The following is a 24664-nucleotide window of genomic DNA, read 5'->3' as shown; positions in this document are numbered from 1 at the left end:
AGCGAGTATATTAGCTTGCTTGAATGAGAACTTATTCGGATTGTAGAAAATTTTAATGTTGAAAGTATGTTAGGATTACTTTGCCACGCCCCAATGACCACATTACTTTCAAAGTTAGAGAGCCTTGGGGTTGTGTTGACTGCAGAAAATATTAAAATAAATATTAAGGATTTCCAAAAGAAATTTTTTCTATTATATTTGGCTAAATAATAAAACATTAGTATGTTATATATGTAGCAGATGAAATATATAACTGTAAAATCTTTTTCTTTTTCAATTTTCAGACAAAAGCTGCAATAAAAAAACCATGTTTTTTTTTTTTTTTTTTTTTGAAATTATGAACAGGCATTTTGCAGTCAGTAAAACATCTACGAAAACTTTCTGTGTTTTATTTCTGTTTTTTTTTTTTTTTTTGCAAATTATATTTTTGGCACACAAATTTTGATCTGTGTTTGTTCAAAGCTTTTGTTTGGCTTTCTATAATTTTAGGCAAATAATTTTTTTTGCCATGTTTACTTTTCATTAATTTAATTGTGTGTGCTTGTTCTATATATGTGTATATTTTTAGTATATATACTATATATTGAAAATTTCTTAATAAAAACTAAAGTCTGAGCAACGAATTTTCAAATTTTATATTAATTTTGTGCTTGTCTTTAATATTTATCTTCTACCTGTACCTAACAGTCTCTCTATATCTCTCCGTTTCTCTTTCTCTGTCTCTCCTTCTCTCTCACTGGCATTTCTTTCCGTTCACATTCACAGCTTGTCAGCTTCAACGTGTTTCTAATTTGTTTCTTATTCCATTTCGTTGCATTATTTTTCCATATATTTATTTTAAATTAAATAAAAATTATACAACTTTATTTTCACTCTTTTGCATAGATTTTCGTTCAATCTGTCTCTTTCTACGACCGTTCGCTTACTCATTTTCGTTTCGTCCGCTTCTCAATCTCTGCTTTTCATTTCAATAATGCATTTCCGCTTTTAATTAAAGTTTTAGTTGGAAAATAATTTTGCCAAAAAAAAAAAAAAGAAGAAAATGAATCAAGGAACGAAAAAAGTTGCAGCAAAAGTTACTTTTTGGCTTCGCTTGGCTGCCCCCTCCCCCCACCACACGATGTTTATGTTGTTGTTGCTGTTGTTGTTTGTATTGTTGTTGTTGCACGCTTCAATGTCATTAACAGGTGGAACTTTTTAGCAGCTGAAACAGACACACACACACACATACATACAGATACACACACACACAGATACACACACAGACACACTTAGCTAGCAGATGAACAATTGTAATTGCGGTTCATTTGACAGTTTTCATTTAGTTTCTGGGCTTTTTTGTTGTATTCATTGTCTTGTCCCGCTGTCTGGGGAAGGGGGAGGGCGGCAGCTGCTGTTTTCATTATTAACGGCAACAAAGTGTTAAGAAGTGCATTAAGCCAAATGTTAACTGCACTGGCTATTCAGAGCAAGTTACAGCCACAAAACTTGCGGCTGTAAATCCAGCGTCAGGAGAAACAAAGGCGGAAACAGTTTTAGTTGCCAGCCCTCAGGCGCAGTCAAGGAAGTTTGTTTGAAGGGGGAGGAGTGGGAGGGGGGGGTAGGAAGAGATAGGAAATAAAAGCTAGAGAGAGAGGGAGAGGAAGAGAGTAGATGTAAGCTATAGAATGGGCTACACAAGGATCAGAGGTGAGTCTGTTATAGAAGGAATATGAATAATATAAGGAATGTATATAGAATAAAGAGAGAGAATAGGGCGAGTATACAGAGAGTGTAGACGAATTGTAATATAGAGCGTCTACACGAGGTAAAGATTGTCATATAGGAGGTCTGAAGGCAGTATCAAGTCAAGAGAGGGGTGAGAGTATTCAAGAACCATAAATAAAGTATAGAGGAACTAAAGCAGAGAGGAGAGTCTGATAGATAGCTGGTTTTGGATAGATGGATTATAGAAAGAGGTAAAGATAAAGTAAAAATGCGGTTGAGAGAGAGAGAGAGAGAAAGAGAGAGAAAGGGAGACCTGGTTGAAATGCTGATGATAGCGTAAATAAGATAAGGATGTTGTGGAGTCGACATAAAGGGGAAATAGTAGAGAGGAAATCAGAGAGTAGACAATAAGATAGACAGAAAGATGAGATCTTGTAAAGGGGAAGAAACATGGCTGTGAGAAGAGGATGAGGTAGAGGGCTGGTAGGAGGAGGCATAGAATGAGGGGAATAGTATAGTAAAACTAGAAGTGAAAAGGATGTATGGTAAGAGAAGAGAGAAGGATAGAAACACTAAAGAGAGAGAGAGAGAAGGAGAAGAGTGCGCTGAGGCGAAGGGGCGAATCTTAAGTGTAGTGTATGGATCTAAGTATACTGGTATTGATAGGTAGACAGATTAGATGAGGAATGGGCTAGAGGATCAGTCTAAAGGTAATTATTGTGGAGGCTATAGAAGAGAGCATATCCAGGGCAAAGAGGAGGCAAACATATTAAGCTCTTATAAAAAAGATCTACTCTTAAAGACTCTTGTGAACGGGGAAGCTCCGTAGAAATTCTTTCGCTCTTTAAACTCAGTCCAGATGTGGGGTCAGTGCTTAACAACGGCTGCGTTGATTTTTAAGTTAGCGTTCGGGGAGCAATTCGCGGCTTAATTACAATAAAATATTTAAAGGCGGCTGCTTGGCTGTTTTATGGGGCTTAAACATTGCTTTTTACGACCCGGCACACATGTCGAAACGTAATTTGATAGTTGATGGCTGCACCTGCTCCAGCCCCAGCTTACCCTAGGGCTAACAGAGGCAACAATGTATGAGAATGTGCCAGTGTGTGCGTGTGTGTGTGTGTGTGTGTGTGCGCGTTATCAAAGTTTTAAACCAAGTCGCATGAATATTTAGTTGCGTAATGCGCCACGCCTATGCCGCCCCTGCTTTATTAACCAGCTCCTCCCTGGTCTCACCCCGCCCCCTCCCCCTCTCGCTGGTCTCAACCTGCACAGCTTTAATTTGTGCGACAAGCCAAACAAAACACAAAAGCACAAAACAAAACACAAGCACAAGCAAAGGCAAAGAAAATGCTAATTTTATTGACACGCCCCCCCATGCGCCCACCACCCACTTACACCCATCAAAACTCCAGCTGAAGCAGTCAAAACGCGAAAATTGAAGAAAGGTAAAAGCGGTTAGCGATAGAGAGTGCGAAATGTGGGTGGGGCAGGGGGGGTGTGTTGAAAGGGAGGTAGGTGGGTGCGGTGTATAAGTAACGGTAGCGGGCTGGCAAGTCATTAACACATTTGATAGACAGCAAGTAAGAGAGAGAGAGAGAGATGGAGAGAGGGGGAGGGAGAGAGGGGGAGGGAGAGAGATGGCTGCGACAGCCACGCCCACATCCACTGCCTAATTAACACGTTTTGAATTGTGAATTTTGAAATGCGCCAACAACAACAACAACCAGTTGAAGAAGAAGAAGAAGAGGCAGAAGCTATGCAAGGAATGGGTAGAAAAATATTATGCAAAAGTGTTTCGAGCGTTAAGCAACAAAATGTTTGTAAATTAACTAATCAATGTAGTGAATTCTAAATACCCTAACAAAGGCGGCAGCAGTGGCGGATGTCAAGTATAAATATTTGTATTATTATAGAAATAGAAAAAGAAATTTTAATTGTATTATAAATCATTATTAGAAAAATAGAAATATTCATCTTGAATTCGAATGAGCATATTCAAAGCTCTTCTTAGTTCTTTTTTAATTTTTTTTTTTAATATTTTTTTTTATATTAATAAATAGTTATTTTTACCTTAATATTAAACTTTTTATTGTAATTTGTACAATTTTTGTTGTGGCTTTTTATAAAGTTTTACAATAACGTTCAATAGTTTTAGTATTGTTCTTTAATTTCCACTTAATATAGATTTTTAATTTTTAGAATTAATTTCTAATTAAGGCATCGATTTTTAACTGTTATTTAGTGTTATATCTGTCAAACACGTTGACAACATTTTTTTTTTTTTTGTTTTTTGTATTTTATTTTTAATATTACATTTTTTTTTGTTCAGTTCTTCCCTTTTTTCCATTTTGAGCCTTTTGGATTTTTTTTTTTTTTTAAAATTGAAATGAATAAATATTTATATATTTTATTCTACTTAATTATCTATATTTTTTTTCAATTTTCAATTTATTTATTTATTTTATTCTACTAAATTATTTTTTATTTATTTCATTGTTATTAGTATATATTTCATTATTAATTTCACCAACAAATTCTCTGTATAAGCAACCTCAACCTCATCCATCGAAGCAATCTCAGCTCTAGTCAAATGAAATCACCTCTGTCACCTGTGCCTCACCTGTGCTGCCCTCACAGCAGCCAGCGATGAGCATCTATTAATATCCTTTGCCGCAAGGATAACGGCAAGCTGTTGCCGTTGTATTGATTATTGCTGAGCAGACCCGTGGCATATTTGCATCCTTGATGGAGCAGCCAGGACCTTTCCACTTGTGGATCGAACGAGGGCAACCGTGAAGGTGTTAAAATAACACATTTAGTTGGCTGCCAAATGGGGCGGTCGTAGAGCAGTAGGCGTGGCATTTGTTTCTCACCCAATGAAATTAAAATGTGCATAGATTATATATAAAAATAAAAAATAATAATAAAAATAATGTAAGAATAAAATACAATTGAAGAGGAACGAGAAATTGTTGAATATATTTAAAGCTTACGATATAAATTTAATCGATTGATTAGTTTATGTAAAAGGAAAAGCAAGATGAACTACATTGTGATGATTTTAACTAAATCTGATTGAGGTTCTGCATTTCCTCAGGCGCGAACATCGATTATAATGAAGTTAAGGATACTTAGTCCTCTCAAGCATTTTAGCTTGGCATTATGGATTATTGTACTGAGAACAATATTTTATTATTTGAATTTATTTATTATAGATGCATAGAATTATTTGTATAATATGGTTACACCATCTGAACAATGTGCTAATAGAAGTTTGATTAGAAAACTGATGGAGTGATTAGAAGTTGCTAGTCTAAAGTTGTTTAAAGGGAATTCAATTTTATTAAAAAAAAAAAAAAAATTTTTTTTTTTTTTTTTTTCTCTCTTGTACTTGGGTTACTTTACCAGATATTTGTTTCCAATGTATATAGGCCTTTGTTTAACTAGAAAAAGACTAGGTTATCCTCTAGTGTTAAATGAAAAAAAAAAAAATAAATAAATAAAAAAAAAATAATAAAAATAATAATAATGTTGTATACCGATATTTTATTAAAAATAAAATATAATCAAAATAAATATAGTTGAATTCAAGCATTATTTTCTCTTAGTAATCTTAATTACATTAAATACACATTTATACGTTTATTGTTGCGTATAAATATATATTTAAAATACTTCTTATTATTTTCATCCCATTTACAGGGTATTTTGTGTCTTCTTGCAGCATTCATGTTCCTTGTGATTTTTCCACATTCGTTTACATATCGTATTTTTTTCGTCTGTCTAACCACCCCTCTCCCCCCACTTGGGCATTCGCAAGTTAAAAGTGTTGGATAGGTCGTTTCTTCAGCCTGCCTCTGCCTCTTCTTCATCTTCAGCTTCCCCACTTCATCTTCATCTTCAGTTTTTATAGCCTTCTCGTCATCAAAGTTGAAACTGCCTCTGTCGCTTTATTTTGGCCACGATTCTGTCCGCCCGCCCGCTTGCCAAACCCTTTTATTTAAATCGCAGGTAATAGCAAAACAAAAAAAAAAAAAAAAAAGAAAAGTTTTGCTACTCAAAGCCCGTTTGGTCGACCTGGCTTTCAGCTGTCGTGTATTTTATGACTAGTTGTAATGCCAAGTGGCTCAGAGTCCAGCCCTTACCTCAGACAGGCTCGTACAGTGAACACATAGCGATAACCAACGAACTTCAACTCGAATATTCCGATAAAACCACAAAATATTATTTATTCTATTTGCTGAAGAGAAAAGAAATATTTTTAATATTTTCTTATATGTATTTTTATTTTGCAATAAAAGCTTGTAAAGCAGTGTCTCTTTTCACATAAATATCTAACACTTACTAATGAAAATAAAAGCATTCCTATATATTTAGCTTTTCCCAATATTTTTTTAAGATTTTATTTTCATCAATTTTATTTTAATTAAAATAAAATAAGAAGTAAAGAAATAACTTCAATTTTAACAATTACTTGTTCTCTCCACTTCAATCCTTTGCCTCTTCGCCTGCTCGTCGCAGTCAGTGCTCACTGTACTTCATAACAGGCTGTTTCGTTTTTATGACATCTCAATTTCGAAACATACTTTAGTTTGTCAGCAGCAATCGCTGCGAGTCGCCCCCCGTCCACGCCCACATGTCAGACTCCCCTGCTGAGTTATACACAAACACCTAAGGCTATCCGTGACCTGATCTATAACAGGAGTCAGTGTTTGTTCTTGTTGTTGTAAACAAAACGCATAAATTTATGTCAAAGTCTAAAAAAAAAAAAAAAAAAAAAAATGTAAAAAAATGAAAAGTGCAAACGAAAACAAATTTATTTCGGACTTTTTAACAACTTTTGTGAATGTGCAGCTGTAACTGTAAATACAGGCATAGCTGTAACTGGCTCTAGCTTTTGTTAGTGTTGTAAAACTAACATATCATATTTTATGTGTGAAGGGGAATTTTGGCTGTTTTCGGCCTTTCGCCACATTTGTTGATTGCTGCTCACTGTTTTAGGCCTTTGAGGCTAGCTCTGCTACAACAACAACAACAACAACAACAAGTGCAAGAGAAATTTTGAGTGGCATTTTAGTTAAGTGGCAATTGGTGTAAGTGCGTCGCTTACAGCTGGTCACAACTGTTGCGCGCTTGTTGCGAAGCCAGCGCTCGCAACATGTTGCCAACAGAGAGCGGAACGCAATGGCAAATGAAACGAGTCGCGCTCTTAAATGCGAGGCTCGGCTGCAGACGAAGTTCAGTGCGCGAATGTACGCTCGTTTGTCGTCTCCAGAAAGTAGGCAACATTAGAGCAACTAAGTCGGGCTGCACACAGATAGAGCTAGAGGAGATCACAGAAACTTATTAATAGCTCGAGTGCAAACCAAAAATACACAACAAAACTTTTCATTTAACAGTTTCCTTCAAGTGAAAACTAACCTAAGACAACGTGCAAACAGCTTAGCAACATTTGAGTGCGCAACAATGTTGCTAAACAAGCGCGCTCTCTTCGCACATCGTCAAGCGCAAGCGTCTAGCCCCACTTCGTGAGTGCTCGTTCGTGCCGTGTTCGTAACTCGTCCAGCCGAAGGCTGCGCGTCAGCGTCGTCATTCGTCGTCAGCCGGACTTCGTTTTTAAAGCTATAACAAAACTCAAATTGTGTTAGTTGGTAAGAAGCGTTCGTCGGCAACGGGCGGCAAAGCGGATGCAATACCCGAACTGATTAATCGTGTCTCTCATTAAATAAGTGTCCATGTGTGAGTGCCCACGTGTGTGTGTGCCGTGGCAGTGTGAAGCGCGCGCGTGTTGCACAAGTTGTTGTCCTCGCCGTGTTTAGAAGCTAATGAAAAGCCGTTGCCTACTTGCAGGCGGACAGGCCGCAGCAAGTGTTGCTCATGTGCGTTGTAATTATGCAAATTGCTTTTGCTTCAGCTTTTCCATTTTCGTTTCCTTCTGGCAGCAATCAGCAGTTGCAGTTGCCGCTGCAGCAGCAGCTGTGTGCCGCAACTCAAGTGCAACTGCTGCCAGCTATGCTGTGCGACCTTGCTGGTCGTCACGCCGCATGCATATTCATGCCGGCCAATTCGTAGCCACCCACCACGACTAACAACAGCCGCAGAAACTGGGCCAACTGCAGCGGCAATAAAAGAGATTTTTCTTGTATTTTTTTTTAGCTCAATTTAAGGCTAAAGTTGTGCTCCAATTTCACCTGGGCGCTGTGCCAGGACACGCGCTGCCTCATCTGTCAAATTCTTATAATTTCAACAGTATTTCTTTTCTCTTGCCTCCAACTTGTTGTCCTTGGCAGCAGCAACAGCAGCTACAGCAGCAACAGCAGCAGCAGCAGCAACAGTCGCTCGCATATAGAACGCAAATAAATTCATTTTTATTATTCTACTGTGACAGCTGATTCTTTGTCTCTCTGTCTGTCCGTTTGTCCGTGCCATATAATGTGGCCAGCACATTGTGTTTTTTATTCTTATTTTTATGGGCTTTTTTTTTGGGCTTTTTTCCTACCTGCAGCCGTTGACCTACTCGCAATTGTTATGCTTCGCAGCCTTTGGAAAATATTGCGAAAATAAAAACTTTCTTTGCTGCATTTGAAGCTGAAGTTTGCAAAGAAATTAGAAATTCCTCAACTAAAGTCTGCAACTGTTGGCCAAGTTTATCTAGAGAATATTCTGTATATATGTCTGTGCTGACAGTCTGCCAGAAATATTTGTGTTTGTGTTTAGAAACTGTACAAAAATAGATATAAAATAATAACTTGTGGAAAATTCTAATGAATTCAGGGAAATGCAAAAATATTATAGAAATAAAATGGAAGAATTGCCAAGAGTAAATTTTAGCAATCAAATCTATTTTAAATGAACAAATCAGTTAAGCTGCATGCAAATGTCTAAAACAATTCATGAATGGAAAATTTGCAAAATGTAACAGAGTGAAAAAAAAAAAAAAAATAATAATGAAAATCAGACTAAATTTTTAAGGACAAACTTTGACTAAGACACATAATACATAATTTTAATAAAGCTTTTGAATTATTGTTATTATTATTAATATTATTTGATATATATAATTAATAATTTAATTATTATGGTTATACATTTATGATTTGACTAGAGAGATCTTATATTTTTATTTTTATATTAGAATCTTTAACAACTGAACAACTATTTTCGTTCGTTAACAAATTTATTAATATTGAAACTACAAATAAAAAATTAAAAAAAATAAATTAAAAAAAGGTAAAATGCAAATACAAATCTCTCAAGCTTAAATTATAAGTTTTTAATATTAATAATGCCAAAAGAAAGGTTTTAAAAATCTTTCTGACTTTTATTTTATTTATATAATTAAATTCTTATATTATAATTAACAAATATTTACTCATTTTAAAATAAATTAATGATTAAATTAATATATATTATTTATTAATTAAAAAATTAATCATATTTTTATTTATTATAAGAAATAATTCATTAAGCAAGTTTATGTTAGAAATAAAATATATTTAACCGTCATTTCTTTCGAAGGATTTCAAAAAGAAATTTTAACACATGTGTTGAAATCTTTATGTATTGAAAATAAACGAGAACTGATGAAATATTGAACAAATATATATAATATTATTTACAGTGTAATATAATTGAAAATGTGAAATCCCGAATTAAATGAAGTACATTAAAAATAGAAATTTGTGGAACAGAATTTCATTAGCTTGGCTTAGCTTAGTAGGTTTGACCAAGAATAATAAAAATAAATACAAATAAATTTATATATAGGCATTAATTTTCTGGATATAAATTTATTTAAATATATATTGTATAAGAAAGATTATCCGATTAACTCGTATTTCATTCCTAAAAACATTCAAATATATTTAATGAACGAAATGAATACATGCAAGTGCGATTTAATGTGCGCGCCCCAAAGTATGCAGCAAAAAGTAAATAAATACAGTCACAATTAGCAGAGATTTATTGTGTGGAGCGGCGGCAAAGGCAGCGCAATTAAATTTAAATGCATGCGAAAGGACAACAGAAATGGTCAAGCGTTATATGACCAGCAAATTGCGTTTATTTAGCTTTGAATAAAAATAAAAACAAAATTAAAAAAAACAAGAGAAACAAAAAAACAGAAAACGAAAAAAAAGAAGAAGAAATGGAAGAAAAAGTCGTTGTAATTGCTGAGCCAAAAGGTTTGGCTTTAGCTGGCCCTAATAAGTTCACAGCACGCAAAGTAAATTTTAGAACAGAGATACAGAGTGTGAGAGAAAGAGAGAGACAGAGAGTGGGCTAGAGAGGCAGAGAGTCGAGTAAAGCCAGTGGCACAAGCCTGTAAACATGAATAAGACATTAGGCAGCAATTTACATGTGTAGCAGCTCCGAGTCTAGCGTTAAGCAAAGATGGGTTCAGACAGAGAGAGAGCGAGTGAGTGGGAAAGAGAGGGACATGCACAAATAATGATTATTAACAAAATATGTTAATTTAATGTCTAGGCGTATCTGGAATTATATATCACTCAATGGCCAACGTCTATCTGTCTATATGTCTGTCTGTCTGTCTGTCTATCCCTTCGTCCATCTGTCCCTTCGTCTGTTTATATCTGTTGCTCTGAAATATTCAAACGGCCCCAGTGGCAAAAGTTGTTAAGGTGAGCGCGGCTAGGTGTGCTGCATTTTAATCAATTTAATTGAAATACTCAACCAGCAGCAGCAGCAGCAGCTTAAAACTGTGCAATAAGAGACTATAAAGCAGAGGAAGAGCGGGAGTAAGCATGAGCGCTTTAACATTAAAATGCCATTTGCCAGCGCTTGTCAAACTGTGCCCAAGTCGGATTAATAAATTGCGTAAATAACAAATTCGAAAAAAACGAGAGAGAGAAATACGTGCAACATTGCAAACAACAGACAACAGCAAAAACAACAACAACAACGAGAACAAACAATCAAACCGCACAACAACAACAACAGCAACGATTTTACAATTAAAAGCAAAAGAAGTGAAAACAACAACAGCTGAAAGAGAAAAGTCCACAAACAACAACAAAAGAGGAACAACAAAAAGGCAAACATGACAACCATAAAGCTGCTCATTATCGGTAAGTTTTATCTCACAATTAAACAGCAACAGCAGCAGCAGGAGCAGCAGCAGCAGGAGTCGGAATTACATTAACAACAATAGCAGCTGCTGCTGCTCCTGCTGCTCCTGCTGCTCCTGCTGCTGCCATGATGTGGGCGGAACTTGAATGCACACTTTACGCTTGATTCCGAATGGAGTATATCGAGTTTGTCAAAGAGATAATGAAAGTTAGTCAAGGCATTTCAGACTCTGCTTAACGTTTGATCTCACGCAGACAATTCAAATGTGCGAGCTGAGCTCATATGCTCGCATTTGCTGTAAGCTGAACTGAAATATTATCTTTCTCTTTAATTCATTTCTTTAGCTGCTTAATTACTTATCACGTAATACAATTGCCGATTTATACTGTTTTAGAGTTGCCAAGGCTTAAATTGTTAATATCAATAAAACGGGCTGTTGACTAAGAAATTTTTAAATACATTAATGTGTTAATATATAGGATTTACATAATAAATATAATAATATATAACATTTATAGATAAAGATAATAAATATATAAAAAAAAAATATATTTAGAATATAGAATATATAGTACAGTCAAGTTCCGATAATTCGAAATGGCCAGGGGATCATTTTTTTTTTCGATTTCAAAGAATTTTAAATTATCGAGAATTATCAAGAACTTTTCTTAAGGGGATAGAATTTTGTTCGATTTACACGATTTTCGATTTAGCGGGGTAAAAATTATCAAAACTCGAACATCGAGTTCATTGGGTTGTCAAATAAATGCCAAAATAAATACTAGCTGCCTTATCTATATTCCACATATATTATCCACCATTAGCTTGAGTTACTCTTGACAGCATTTAATTAGCCTGGAAAGGTGACTTAATGAAGGCTTCGATAGAGCCTGAATTCTTTCTAATCTGCACAATAAGCTAACATTTAATTCCATTCAGAAGTGTTACATAGTAATATATGCCCATTTCCAGTGCTCTTACCCTATTGCATATTTTTTTGCTACTGCTGCCCCAAACGACAAGCTTAGCTGCGAGCTGCACTTTCTTGATTGTCAAACACGCACGAGAATTTTAATTTTTTAATGCAAGTTGGTCGAAGACCCTGCCAAATCGAGTAGATTAAAAACAAGACCAACTACAGCAAGTGGAGCACAAAAATTACTTCACGCAAAAGTTTGGCTAAATTACAAAGGAAAGTTGGAAACGAAGTTGCACTCATGTGAACTTTGGAGTTAAAGTAAAAAATAATATTATGACATATATTAAAAAATTCGTACTTCAATTAATTTAAAAAATAAATTCACAGCTCTACAAATAAACAAGAAATTTATTTTTCAATTAATTACTAAAGTACACATAAAATCACATATATTTTCTTAAAGGTTTTATAAGTTCTTTGTAAAGAGGAATTCTAAATTCTAGTTATTTATTTTATTTTTGTTGTGCACTATGCAATTTTTTTTTTTTTTATTAAAATTCCCGTTGCTTTAGCTTTACTTATCTTTTCTGTCCTTGCCAAGAGAAGTAATCAAAAAGCTCTTAGAGCTTAGAGAACGTTGCCAGGCGATGAAGCAGCAAAGTTTGCGAATGAAGATTAAACCAGATAAACTGCTCACGTTTAATTTGTTTATAAGTAACTTTGCTTTTAATTAGATATAGAGCGGGTAGCTATAGATACCTAATTAAAGCATAGAAATCGACTAGAATAGTAATTATAATAATTGGAGTTGTTTGTCAGTATATGAGAAAGGCATGGATTCCATCATATATATAAGTAATTATTTTTAACTAGTATACATATATTCAAGAACATCCGCAAATGAGGCTAAATTATTATTCAAATTTAAAAATCACATTTATTGACAAAATAAAAATTATAAATAAAAATTTCATTCTAATTTAAATAATTTTAAATAAAATTTAGCCCAATTTTATTTATTTTATTTATTCGCAAAGTAAAAAAAATTTAATAATTGAAAAATTTGCATCTAAAAAAAAAAAAAAATGGAAATCACTGATAGACTTTTTTACAATATCATTAAAACACTTTAATACACAAAATATATTTAAAAAAAAAAAAAAAAAATAGTTGGTGTTTTTTTTTTTTTTTTTTTTTTTATAATATGTATTAAAACAATAATTTAAAAAAATTTTATTTCTATTTTTTATTTGCAATTTGTCTTATACTAAAAAATATTATTTATAAATTGAAAAATCAATATATATATTTAATTATTATTATTTATAATAATAATTATTATTAGATTATTTGTAATAATAATATTTATTATTATTTATAATGGTCCCTTTGTAGCGCTGGAGCCAGTTAGCTCCAATTCATTTTCCTATTAGTCAGAATTTGGATTTTGGTAAAATGCATTCCATATAAAATGATGGGCACGACCATAGTAAAACTAGTTTATTTAATTTAATTGTTTTAAGTAAATTTAATTGTTTTAAGTAAATTAATATTGAATACATGGCTCATTGTCGTAGCTCCATGAAGATATCTAATTGCAATGGCGTCCAATTTCGTATTACTTTTGTTATTCCTCTGAGTGGAAGTACTTATAATTTCGCCCATATTTATTAGCTATATATATTTCTAATTTATTGCTCTAATAAGCTTAGCTGCTCATTATGAACTTTTAAGTGAGAAGCAGCGACTCCTCAATTTACAAACCTCAACGAATATAAAAATTGAACAGCTGCGCAGGCTTAAAGCCATTGTCGCTCCACAGATTGCACTTGACTCCTGCGTGAATGAGTGTGTGATTGTGAGTGTGAATGAGTGTTTGTGTGTGTGTGTGCTTCTCTTTTTACTTTTTTCAGTCAGTTCTTTGCCTCGGGTTTACATTTTATGCGCGCTTGGGGAAATTTCGCCAATGCCACAGAGTGTGCCAACTCATGGGCAGGGGCAGGAGCAGGGGTAGGGGCTGTGACGCGGGGCTGCCCATTTTTATTATTATTATATTTTTGCTGTTGTTGTTGCTGTTGTTGTTGTGCCTTCTGTTTATGCGTGTGCCGCCTGACCATAAACAAGACATGTCGTCCACTCGACAACGATGCCACTCATCATTGCCAGCGCCGCGACGTCAGCTCCATCTTGGCCAGGCCGAAAAACTTGCCTCAACGCACCAAACTCAATGCCGCAAAATTTGTTAACAATTCATTTCCGCGCTTTGGGCTTCATAAATTGCTTTTATTAGCAGCCAACGGAATATAAACCAACTTTGCCTTCCATTTTCTTTCTTTTTTTTTTTTTGTTGAGGTAATAATACACTTGAACTTTTGCATAGCAAATAAAAAGCGTTAAAATGCGTGCGGTGGCAAAACCAGGAAAGAGCGAGAGAGGGAGAGAGGGAGGTAGGCAGAGAGAGAGAGAGAGAGAGAGGAAGAGTGAGCGTGGGCTGTCTGAAAATCAAATTAAAAGAGACGACAGTTGCTGTTGGGCACCCTTTGCCCTCGAGCCAGTGACAAGTTGTGAAGTGGGACGTGCAAGGACGCAGGACCTCGACGTCGACTGGACAGGACTCAGCTCAGCACAACGTGGACGTCGACTGGACTGCGGACTGCGGACTACGGACTGCGGACTGTGTGTAAGTTGTTGACAGGCACGCAGGCAATAAAATTCAATATTTCATTAAAACGCACGTTACGCATACGCAGCGTGTGCTTCCCTGTCCCTTGCCACATGCCACATGCCTCGTGCCTCGTGCCTCGTGCGTCGTGTCTAAAAACGTAACGCAAACCGCAAAACTGCGTGTTGTTGCTTTTATCACACGCAGCGTCAACCGTTGACCAGCGCTCAAATCCGATTTCGTGTTATTAGCGCCCGTGCCACGCCCCCATACACTACACCACCGAGCTCCCTATTTACTTGCCACGCCCACACACACTCACATGCAAGGTCCCGGCCGGCTGGCCGGCTGCCTGGCTGCCAGAGTTGTCCTTCTCATCGAAATTGAGTCGTTTGTCGTTTGGTTGATAGGCGCCCGCCAGGCTGTGGGCTGTGGGCGGTGGGCAGCGGGTGGTGGGTGGTGGGTGGTTGGCGGTGGCCTCGAATGGGTTTCAGACGGCTGCGACGCTGACAGATTATTTGCCTTATTATTCATAAGGACTCGGCCGAGTGGGGTCACCCAGCCAGCTGGCAGTTATTCATTACAGCAGCAGAGAGGGAGAGCCAACAAAATAAAAAGGGAAGAGGAAAGGGTATGTCGAGTGTTTGAAAAGGTTTGTGACAGGGTTAAGCAAGTTAACTCAACTCTCGCTCATAACTCAATTAGCGTCCGGATTGCTGTCAGCGGAAGCCAGACATACAACAATATATCTACTGTATATATGCATGTGTATACGTTTTGCGATAACTGTATAAAGTTGTAAATTAAATTTGTCGAATGCAATAAATGCTAAAGGCGCAGAGGAAATATGTGAAATCTATCTAAATTCAATCGTCGATTGCCAACGGAAATAGTTGAGAAATTGAAGAAATTAATGGACATTTCATGGCATACAGAAAAAGGTTGGCATTATTGTGAATCAGTTCAAATGAACCAGAATAGGGAATATATAAAATTCTTCTTTTTATGTTTTATGAAAACAATTAGGAAAATTAATTTGATATCTGGTTCAAATATTGTTTGGAACTGGTTCGTAAGTTGAACAACATTTCCTCTTTTAATTGAAATTGTGATAAATTATGATAAATATAGAAGCTTAAATATATCTGAAAAAATGCGAACTAGTTTTGAATAAATTTGAACTAGTTCAGAACTATTATTGTACTAAACTCAGTTGGTCAGCTCTGAAAAAAATATGAAATTTTATACATATTTTGTTGTTCAGAATTCGTCATTAGTCGAGCTCCGAACTGGTTCAAATTTTGTTGGGAATTTAGCATCAATTTATTTCCAGCTTCAACTAGTTCCAATTCAGTTTAATTCAGTCTGCTTCTCAACAGTTTTTACGGGTTGAGGAATAAAGTTCAATTAGTGCCCAGATGTGGAAGTGTGCCCAATAATGAACTAGTTCCATGAACTAGTTCCAAATCCATTTAATTCAATCAGTTCTCCATTTCTTTACATTTCTGGCGGGTAGAGGAATCAATTTCAATTAGCGAACAGCTATTATTCAATATTGAACTGGTTCACTTCTGATGCAAGCTAAAAATCATTCAATAATTTCCATTAATAATTCCTTAATGAGCATAATTCCAGATATCTTTATGCTGATCTATTAATCCAAGGCACTTGGCTCATTTAATATTATTTGAAAAGCAATTCGCGTCAATTTTTACGAGCAGTAAACAGCATTTAGCACCTCAGCTGAGCTCGGCTGGCCCGTTATCCATTTGAGCTTTGCTCTTTTATGATTGTTTTCCTTTTTTATAGAACTTTCGGTTATCTGAAATGGTTTTATTGTAGGGCACTTGAATAGTCACGAAACGGCGGCGAGTCGATTCGCGTCGAGTGGCGCTGCTCATTTGGATTTATTAATTGCGCTCTGGCTGAGTGGCTGAATGGCTCAGTGGCTCGGTGGCTCGGTGGCATTGTGCGTAGCGAGTAAATTAATTAGCAAATACTTGCCTTAATAATCATTTTAATGGAATTTGTAATTTAATGCGCCTAACGAGAGTTTTATGTGTGATTACAGTTACGCGTGCTCGCCCACCCCCCTTTCCCACTTCACCCTAACCTCACTCAATTGGCTAAAGTCTTTACGAACATTGCTATTGATTTTTCTGCTGTCTCGCAGCAGCAGCAGCAGCAGCGGAAACAGAACCAAAAAACCAGAACCAGAACCAGAACCAGAACCAAAAGCAAACCACAATTTATTTAAGCGGCTTTAAATATTTCAACATGCCAACTTGGCAAGTCGAGTCGATGACGAGCTTCTGCCAACCATCGATGGGTTGGCTCGAGTATTTTGTTACCACTCTGCGTACCTTGGCCCGCTCTCTTGGTCAGCTGTTGTTGGCCGTTTGGGTCAGTCAACTTTCGCCCGGGCCCGGACCCGGACCCGGACCCGGGCCAACGGGACAGTCAATCACTTAATAAAACTTTTATGGCATGCCATTAATTGATGGCGTTAAATTCTCAGTGCAATAAAATAACACAAAAAGCAAGGCGCAGCAGCAGCAGCAGCAGCAGGAGGCGGGGCAGGGCAGCACTTGCCATATAATTGAAATAATTCTGCTTTATATTTGGTTTATTTTTACGATTTGATATGCTAAAGAGCCTAGCACAAAGCAGCAAAAGAAAAGAAAATAATAAACAATTTTAAAGCTTTAAATTATTGAGCGCTGCGATAAGCTGACTCCAGCACAAATTTCAAATCATCAATGAGCACAGAATAGAGACAGAATGAAAGAGAGAGAGACAGAGAAAGTGAGAGAGTACACGTGCGAGAGTGAGATAGAGTGTGCAAAGTTTTCACAGCTCAAGCAAGGAATATTTTCCACTAGCTTGCACAATCAAACAAATTCACCCTTCCTCTCTCTCTCGCTCTCTCGCTCTGTCTCTCTCTCTCTCTATCATCTTAGCAACTGCAAAACTAAATGTTCGTAAAATTTGCCTTAAATGAAATGCATAAATTTTGGAAAAGAGCAACAAACGCAACGAATCGAAACGGAATCATATATGAGATGAGTTCTGGCAGCCGGATGAATGCAAGTGTTTAAAGGACCTGACATGCCAAATCACATATACCATAAAGACCAACACACACACACACACGCACACTCTGTCTCTGTGCGTGTATATATGTTATCTTTTAATTAAACATAAATGTTTGCTGCCTGCCAAGTGACAACAACAACAGCCGCAGCAACAACAACAACAACAACAACATCTTCTGCTAAAACATAATTCTATTCAACAGAAACTGATGAAAATTCAATATGAAAGTTTCAACTGAAGCAACTTATAAATATTTGAAAATGTTTTCTATAAATTTCTCAATTGAAAATATAACATTTAAATCAATATTATTTAATGCCGTTATGCCCACATTCATAAACAATAAATGTGGGCGCGGCTGGCGGGCGTGTGAGCTGCAGCGGCGCAGCTGTCACTTTGACATTTCATATTTATATTGCGATATTCAATTTATTTGTATTATTTTTTCATTTAATTTCAATTTTATTATTGAGAAATAATTAAATGATATTTTTTATTGTTATACATGTATATATAAATTCAATATATTGTATGTTAAATTGAAATTATGTTCAATTGTTCAAGAGCGCAGTTAGAAATGAGTTCTTAATATAAATATATAAATATACATATGTATATGTTGGAGGGGAAGAAACGTTGATGAGGCAATTATATATTTATCGAATTTCAAATAGGAGTTGAATGTTTGCCAATAAGTGCATATTCAACATAGTAAAGGCTTAGTTTAAATGATCCTAGTTATTTTGTGTTCGCACTATAGTGTGATAGATGAGTATCGCTAACCTCAAAGAGAATTACCGATAGTTATCGACTGTGCAATCTCCTAGAACTCAAAATGTATTTATCTATCTTTTCACATTATAAGTGAAAATCACAAGCTTTATTATGAATAAAAATAAAACTTTGTGGTATATACAAAAAAATATAAAATAAAATAAATAAATAAATAAAAAAATAAATACAAAATAGTAATAATAGTAATAATAAATTAAAAAAAAAAATAATAATAATAAATAAAAAAATTAAAAAAAAAATAAGTAAAAAAAAAAAAAAAAAAAATAATAATAATCATGTTAATAAAAAAAAATATATATATGTAAATAAATAAGAGCAAAAATAAATAAACAAATATGTGTGAAACAATATATTTTTTTCAGTATCAAGACAAAAAGAAAAGAAAATAATAAACACATTAAAATATGATTTTTTAATTTTTTTATAATATTTTAAATTAACAACGATATTTCTTTTAATTCTATTTTCACGATAATTTTATATACAAATTTTGCAAATTTATTTAAGTAGTTATATCTTTTTAATTTTTAATTCTTCTCTTAGACAATCGAAATACTTGTCTAGTCTAAATATATCCAATCATATTTGCAGCTTTTATTAAAAAAAAAAAAAGTGTATATGAAATGAAAGTCATACTTATTCTTGAGTTTCTATTTATATCGAGAATTGTTATTTTCTTTGAGTTACTCGGATTGACAGAAAGCTTCCCATTTCTTAAGCCGCCTCCTGTCATGACATCAAGGCATCATTCTGCATTAGTCTCGAAGTAGTTTGTTCTTCTCTGATGAAAAATAAAGAAATAAATTTGCTGAATACCAAATATATAAATATGAAATATTCATGAAAAATCGTTATGTGATAATTTCCTGCCCATGCAGATAAAATTCTCTATATGCTATTAAAATGTCAATGCTGTTGACAAGTTTTGGCACTTGACTAACCCAAATGCAATTAAAGATGACACAGGTACAGGCTCGACCAGTATAATGTTTATGCTGTCCGCAGCTAATACGAGGAAATCTAGTGCCTCTCTGAGTATTTTTAGCTAAAAATAACCAGACAGCAGCAGAAGCAGCTGCAATCTGCATGCCAAACATTGGGCACAATGCAGAGTCGAAGATATTTGTGAATGTTGCTGCGGATGTATGCGAATATATATATACATGTATATCGGTATATGTATATAGGTATAGTTGACTGCATTTCTGTTCGACTCGGCTGCCATGCACAGGTGTCGCAGGTGGAAAAGTTTTTTCTTCTTCTTCTTACTGTTGCCTGGTTTTAAGCGTTGCCACACTAAAATCAAATAGCAGACGTCGCCGCATATGACATTCATGGGAAGCCAGCTTAGCTGGCCCCACACCACACCCCACCCCATCACACGCCACAGCTCCAGCTACAGCTGCCGTCATGCGACATGGCTTGAAAAATATGAAAGTTGCTTCAAAATTTATAAGATTGCCGCAATGCCTGATCCTGACAACAGCAACAGCAACAGCAACGGCAGTAACGGCAGCAGCAGCAACAGCAGCAGCAGCAGCAACTGACATCAGTTTTCGTTTCAGTTTCAGTTTCAGTTTTAGTTTTCAGAATTTAGTTCAAGTTTCAGCTTGAGTTGCACACACAGAGCACGTCGTCCCATTTTCGGGGGCAATAAAAACGTGGCTGGGCCAACAATAACACATGAAACAAACAAAAGTAGAACGAATATTAAGAAAACAAACATCAGACGCATATTTAATTGAAGCTGAACTGAAGCGCGAGCAGGCAGCAGAGCGCAAAAGCCCAACAAAACAATAACTAAGCGGCTGCTGCTGCCCAGCTAATTGCAGTCTAGTCACACCTAGGAGAATACCCTGTAAATGCAGCTTAAAGAGAATTAAAATATAAAAAACAAAAAATAAATAAATAAAAAATAAAATAAAATGCGAACTTAATAATTAAATAAAATAATAAAAAAAAAGGAGAATAAAATACAAACCATACCATAGGTATACTCCAAAATTCGCTATAGAGTTATAAACAATTAGCTGCTGTAAATAAATATGTATATTAAAAAAATGATAACAATTAAAAATAAAATAAAATAAATAAATAGAGTATTTTAAAATCAAGCAATCTAAATTAAAGTAAACTAATATTGATAAAATCAATAAAACCAAAGTTAAGCAATAAAATCAAAATTAATCATGACAAAGAATAGTCAATAGTTAATAGTTGGTTTTTATAAAAAGAGAAAATTCATAATTAAATAAAATAAATAAATAAAACAATAATAATAATAAAAATATATATTAAAATGCAATTTATAAATTAATTAATTATACAGTAGAATCCGGTTATAACGACTCCGCTTACAGTATCCTTACGGCTATTGCGACGACAATTCTGGTCTCCAGACAAACTTATATGAGCAAGCTTAACCATATAAGCGTCCTTTCAGTGTCCTTATACCCTGATTCTGCTGTATATGTATATATTCTAAAAGCTATAGATATATATATTTAGTCTAGGACAAAGTAAGAAAGAAATTTCAGAGTTTGGGGCATAATGAATACATTGAAGTAGATTAGGTTAATAAACGCTTAAACTGCACTTGAGAGTGAAGGCGTCTAAGCCTTCTGCCAGTACACGTGTGAGACTAAAAGTCTATACGCTCCAAAAACCTATTTGATCAGCTCCTTCATTTATTTTCCATTTTTAGGATCGTTGAGGTCTCCTTATATATGCCTGATTCTTATATACCAAGGACCGCCGTGATCTACCACACGCACTTTGATTAAACGACTAAGCTTTTCAACTTAGACATGAACAACCCAATTTACCCTTTTCAAATTTCTTCCCTATACACAAACCCAGATAGCGACATCTAAAATGCCCCATTTATACGCCTTGCTGGGTATTGATGCATTGGGACACAAGAACATTTAACGCAGACGCTTGAGCATACTTACCGCGTGTTGGCTTATAGCAAATCAAACACAAAGAGACAAAAAACGAGCCAAATGTGCTGGGAAAACAAATCAAAATGAGTCAAAAAAAAAAAAAAAAAAAAAAAGAGAGAAAAAGAAAGGAAAAACCACAAACAATCACACGTACACACACACACACACACACAGAAAGCCAGCGAAAATGTCCTTTGGGTGCAAAATCGATTAAAGGCATTGAAAACGAGCAAAACGGAAGTCAATCAGCAGACAATAAGTGGATGGGGGCTGACAGGTGGGATGAGCGGCTGTCTCACCTGAAACTGACATGGGAATTAGTATATACATATATATATATTTTTGGCATTGCTTACACACACACACACACACACACTTATATATATATTATTCGTTACATGTGTAACATGCTCTTCTGGCTGTCAGTGAGCCAACTCCCACTCCCTCCCTCTCTCTCTCTCTCTCTAACACTCTCTCTCACACTCAGTCTGGCTAATAAGCCGTCTAAAGCGTTTGGCATTGCCAACGTCAATTTGAGCCCACTGTTCACAGCGCATTAATGCCAGCGAATGTGTTTCGCATTAGCAAAAGAATTTCCACAGTGTTTCAGTGTTTGCTCTAGGGAGCAACCGACCGCCCATTCTCCCTGCCTCTCTCTGCGTGTGTGTGTGTGTGTGTGGGCGTGTCTACTGTAATTGCACGCCAATGTACGCACGTAACTGCATATTTACATATCACTCGTCGAGTCGCTGACAACCAACAGCAGGAGCAGCAGCAGAGGCAGCAGCAGAGGCAACGGCAGCGGATCTCAGCTTGGGGAAAAAGTGAATTAAAATAAATTAAAGCATGCTTTCAGGCGCGCCATGTAAATAATGCAGCGCCATTTTTCTCACAGCGTCGCACGCAAACGCAACGCGCAGCACGGCAGTGGGTCGGCAGGGAACGGGTGGGGCGTGGCAGCGCCTCACACTGATTGATATGTCTGTCGGCATGGTCCTTGAGTCCTTTTGCCTTCTTATCTGCTCCATTGCCAGAGTTGCCCCGTAGGTGTTGAATCATTTACAAGCAACGAGCGCACCGAGTCCTGCCCCCCCCCTTGCCGCTCCCCTCCCACTGCTGCCCTCACTCATCGTTTGTCATCAACGTCCTTATTGTCAGCCACGTTGATTGCGCCAAGTGGCACAGCGAACAACAGCAACAAGGCGAATGGCAACAAGAAGCTGCCACTCTGATTATTATTGCTGCTTGTGGCATGCCACGCAGCACGCTGACCAGGACACTCGACTGCTCCGACTCCTGCTCGATGGCGAGCCATATCAATTAGATGCATCTATCTGTCAGCCAGCTTCACTTTCAGACATTTTGATTAAAGTGATGTATATTTGGAGTATCTCTCTCTCTCTCTCTTTCCCTCCCTCACTCTCTGTCTCCCTCCCCTTTTCCAGGAAACTCTTGAGCAAGCAGCAGCTCAATTACTAGCAAAAGCCAATTTTGTGTTGAACAAATTTCAATTTTCTGCCAAGTTTCAGATGACCAATTCAACTTTTTCCGATAACTTTAGTTCTCGAAAAAGTTTGTAAAATGAATTGGTTTATAAATCAGTATTCCGGCTGGAGTTTGCAGCTACCTTGACTCTCTAGATGGATCAAGCTATTGGCTTAATACAAAAGACAAAACTGTTTGAACTGATCCTTATTAAGAATATATTCACTCTATGGGATCGACCTGCTCTCCTGCTAAATGCTATATATAATTGTTAACGAAAAGAACATTCGCAGTTCAATTATTTTTAATATGTGTAAATAAAAATAAAATTATATATACCAATATATTTAACAGATTAGAGGATGTATAGGAAAGACTCCTAAGTCTCCTAAGGCTATCCTATTTATATCAAAGTCATAGAGTTCCTATGGGAAACACATACATATGTAGCCCTCTCACACTCTCCCATTAGGCAACACCCGTAACCACGTTCAAATCATATTTGTCTCACTCATAACTACAGTTTCTTTCTCTCTCTCTCTCTCTCTCTCTATTTCTCTTTGTCTCTCTTTCTTTGACACTAAAATACGAACGCTGTCTCTCTCTCTCTCTCTCTCTTGCGACACAATCATACCGATTCGCCATGGACATACTGTAACTGTTTGTTATAATATCATACCTTTATGATGATATATATTTTAACATATAAATAAATATATATACATACATATCTATTATTATAATATACAATTTTATCGGCTATAAATATAAGCAGCATCTAAATTTTCATATTTCACTCACCTAGTCAGAGCCTTAAAGTCTTATGAATATTTAAGTTTGTTGCACATTAATTATGCAAATTCATCTTAGCTGCATAAACTTAGCATGGAATGGCTGCAATTGGCATAATTAATTTGTCATTTGAATTATTTTGCATTTATGCTTGTTGGCCAGGCAGAGCTGAATGCACTTTTCCAAGTCGATTTTATGCAAAAGACATAGTTAATTAATTATTTAAAAGAATTCTTTTTACGCTTCCCGCTTTGGAGCGATTCTAAAGCTGCTGTGGCTGTTGCTGTTGCTGCTATTGAAGCAAATCTTATTAAGAGTTAAGTAGCGCACTTAAATGTAAGTCAAGCATCAGACGAAGTTTGAGTGCTCTTTAAATAGGGATAAATTTTGAATTTGCAATTGAATGAAATGAATGTAAGGAGCGTTATAATAAGTGAGTGCCCAATAATACGAAAAGCTATACTTTGATAATTGAATGAACTCAAATGAAAAGATTTTCGAATGGAAATGTACAATATAATGTTTACATATCATGATAACAATATCATCATCAATATTTTATCAATATTTGATCATATATTTATATGAATATTTCTGTTTATAAAGTTGCTTTTTAGAATAGACAAAGAACTTAAACTAGTTTATATATTATTATTATTATTTTTTACGAATAGATAAAAAACTTAAACCAGAAGATTTTGTATTATTATTATTATCATTATTATTATTATTATTTATTTTTTATTTTTATTTATTTATTTATTTATTTTATTTCATTTTTTTTTTTTTTTTTTTTTTTTTTTTTGCAATTGGTTAGATATTAGAAACCTAAATATTTGCATATGATATAAAAAATTTAAATTCAACTAAAATTAAAAATAAAATAAAATATATAAATTCATTCACCTTGCTTTCAAAATATTTGAACCACAGTCAAGTCGAAAGAGAAGCATCAGCTATTTTAGATTGCTTCCAATCAAATTTCTTTCCCCATGCTAAACTAAGTGTACAACTAAGGCTCTTTATGCTGAACAGAACTACTTAAAATCCAAAACGTTTCTGTGCTTCAGCTAAGCTTTATGGTTTTGCTGATTTGCAGTTCAGTTGAACGCGCTATAAAAAAAGGGGAATAAAAATCAAGAGTTAAAGAGAAAATGCGAAGCATTTTATAAA

The 24664-nt window shown here is 35.4% G+C and overlaps 1 protein-coding gene and 1 long non-coding RNA gene across 5 annotated transcripts in view; both read left to right on the top strand.

Moving 5' to 3' along the window:
* Window positions 1-7023: 7023 nt before the first annotated feature.
* On the top strand, window positions 7024-10568 carry LOC122757157. 2 transcript variants are annotated; one of them, XR_006357071.1, is made up of 2 exons: window positions 7024-7589; window positions 10409-10568. It is a non-coding gene; the product is annotated as an uncharacterized LOC122757157 (long non-coding RNA). The 2 variants fall into 2 exon arrangements; XR_006357072.1 differs by having other exon boundaries at window positions 10406-10568.
* Window positions 10569-10697: 129 nt separating this feature from the next.
* LOC6575753 (hemicentin-2) overlaps window positions 10698-24664 on the top strand; it is a 142901-nt gene continuing 128934 nt past the window's right edge. For all 3 annotated transcript variants that reach the window (XM_032728994.2, XM_015164796.3, XM_002001721.4), the window contains exon 1: window positions 10698-10796. In XM_032728994.2, the coding sequence (XP_032584885.1) occupies window positions 10769-10796 (28 nt within the window). In that variant the 5' untranslated portion in view covers window positions 10698-10768. The remainder of the gene's footprint in view (window positions 10797-24664) is intronic.

This window comes from Drosophila mojavensis, unplaced genomic scaffold (assembly GCF_018153725.1).
Source record: "Drosophila mojavensis isolate 15081-1352.22 unplaced genomic scaffold, ASM1815372v1 contig_36, whole genome shotgun sequence".
NCBI classification, from domain to species: Eukaryota; Metazoa; Arthropoda; class Insecta; order Diptera; family Drosophilidae; genus Drosophila; species Drosophila mojavensis.
The sequence above is the reverse complement of the archived record's forward strand: the minus strand, read 5'-3'. Positions and strand labels throughout refer to the sequence as shown.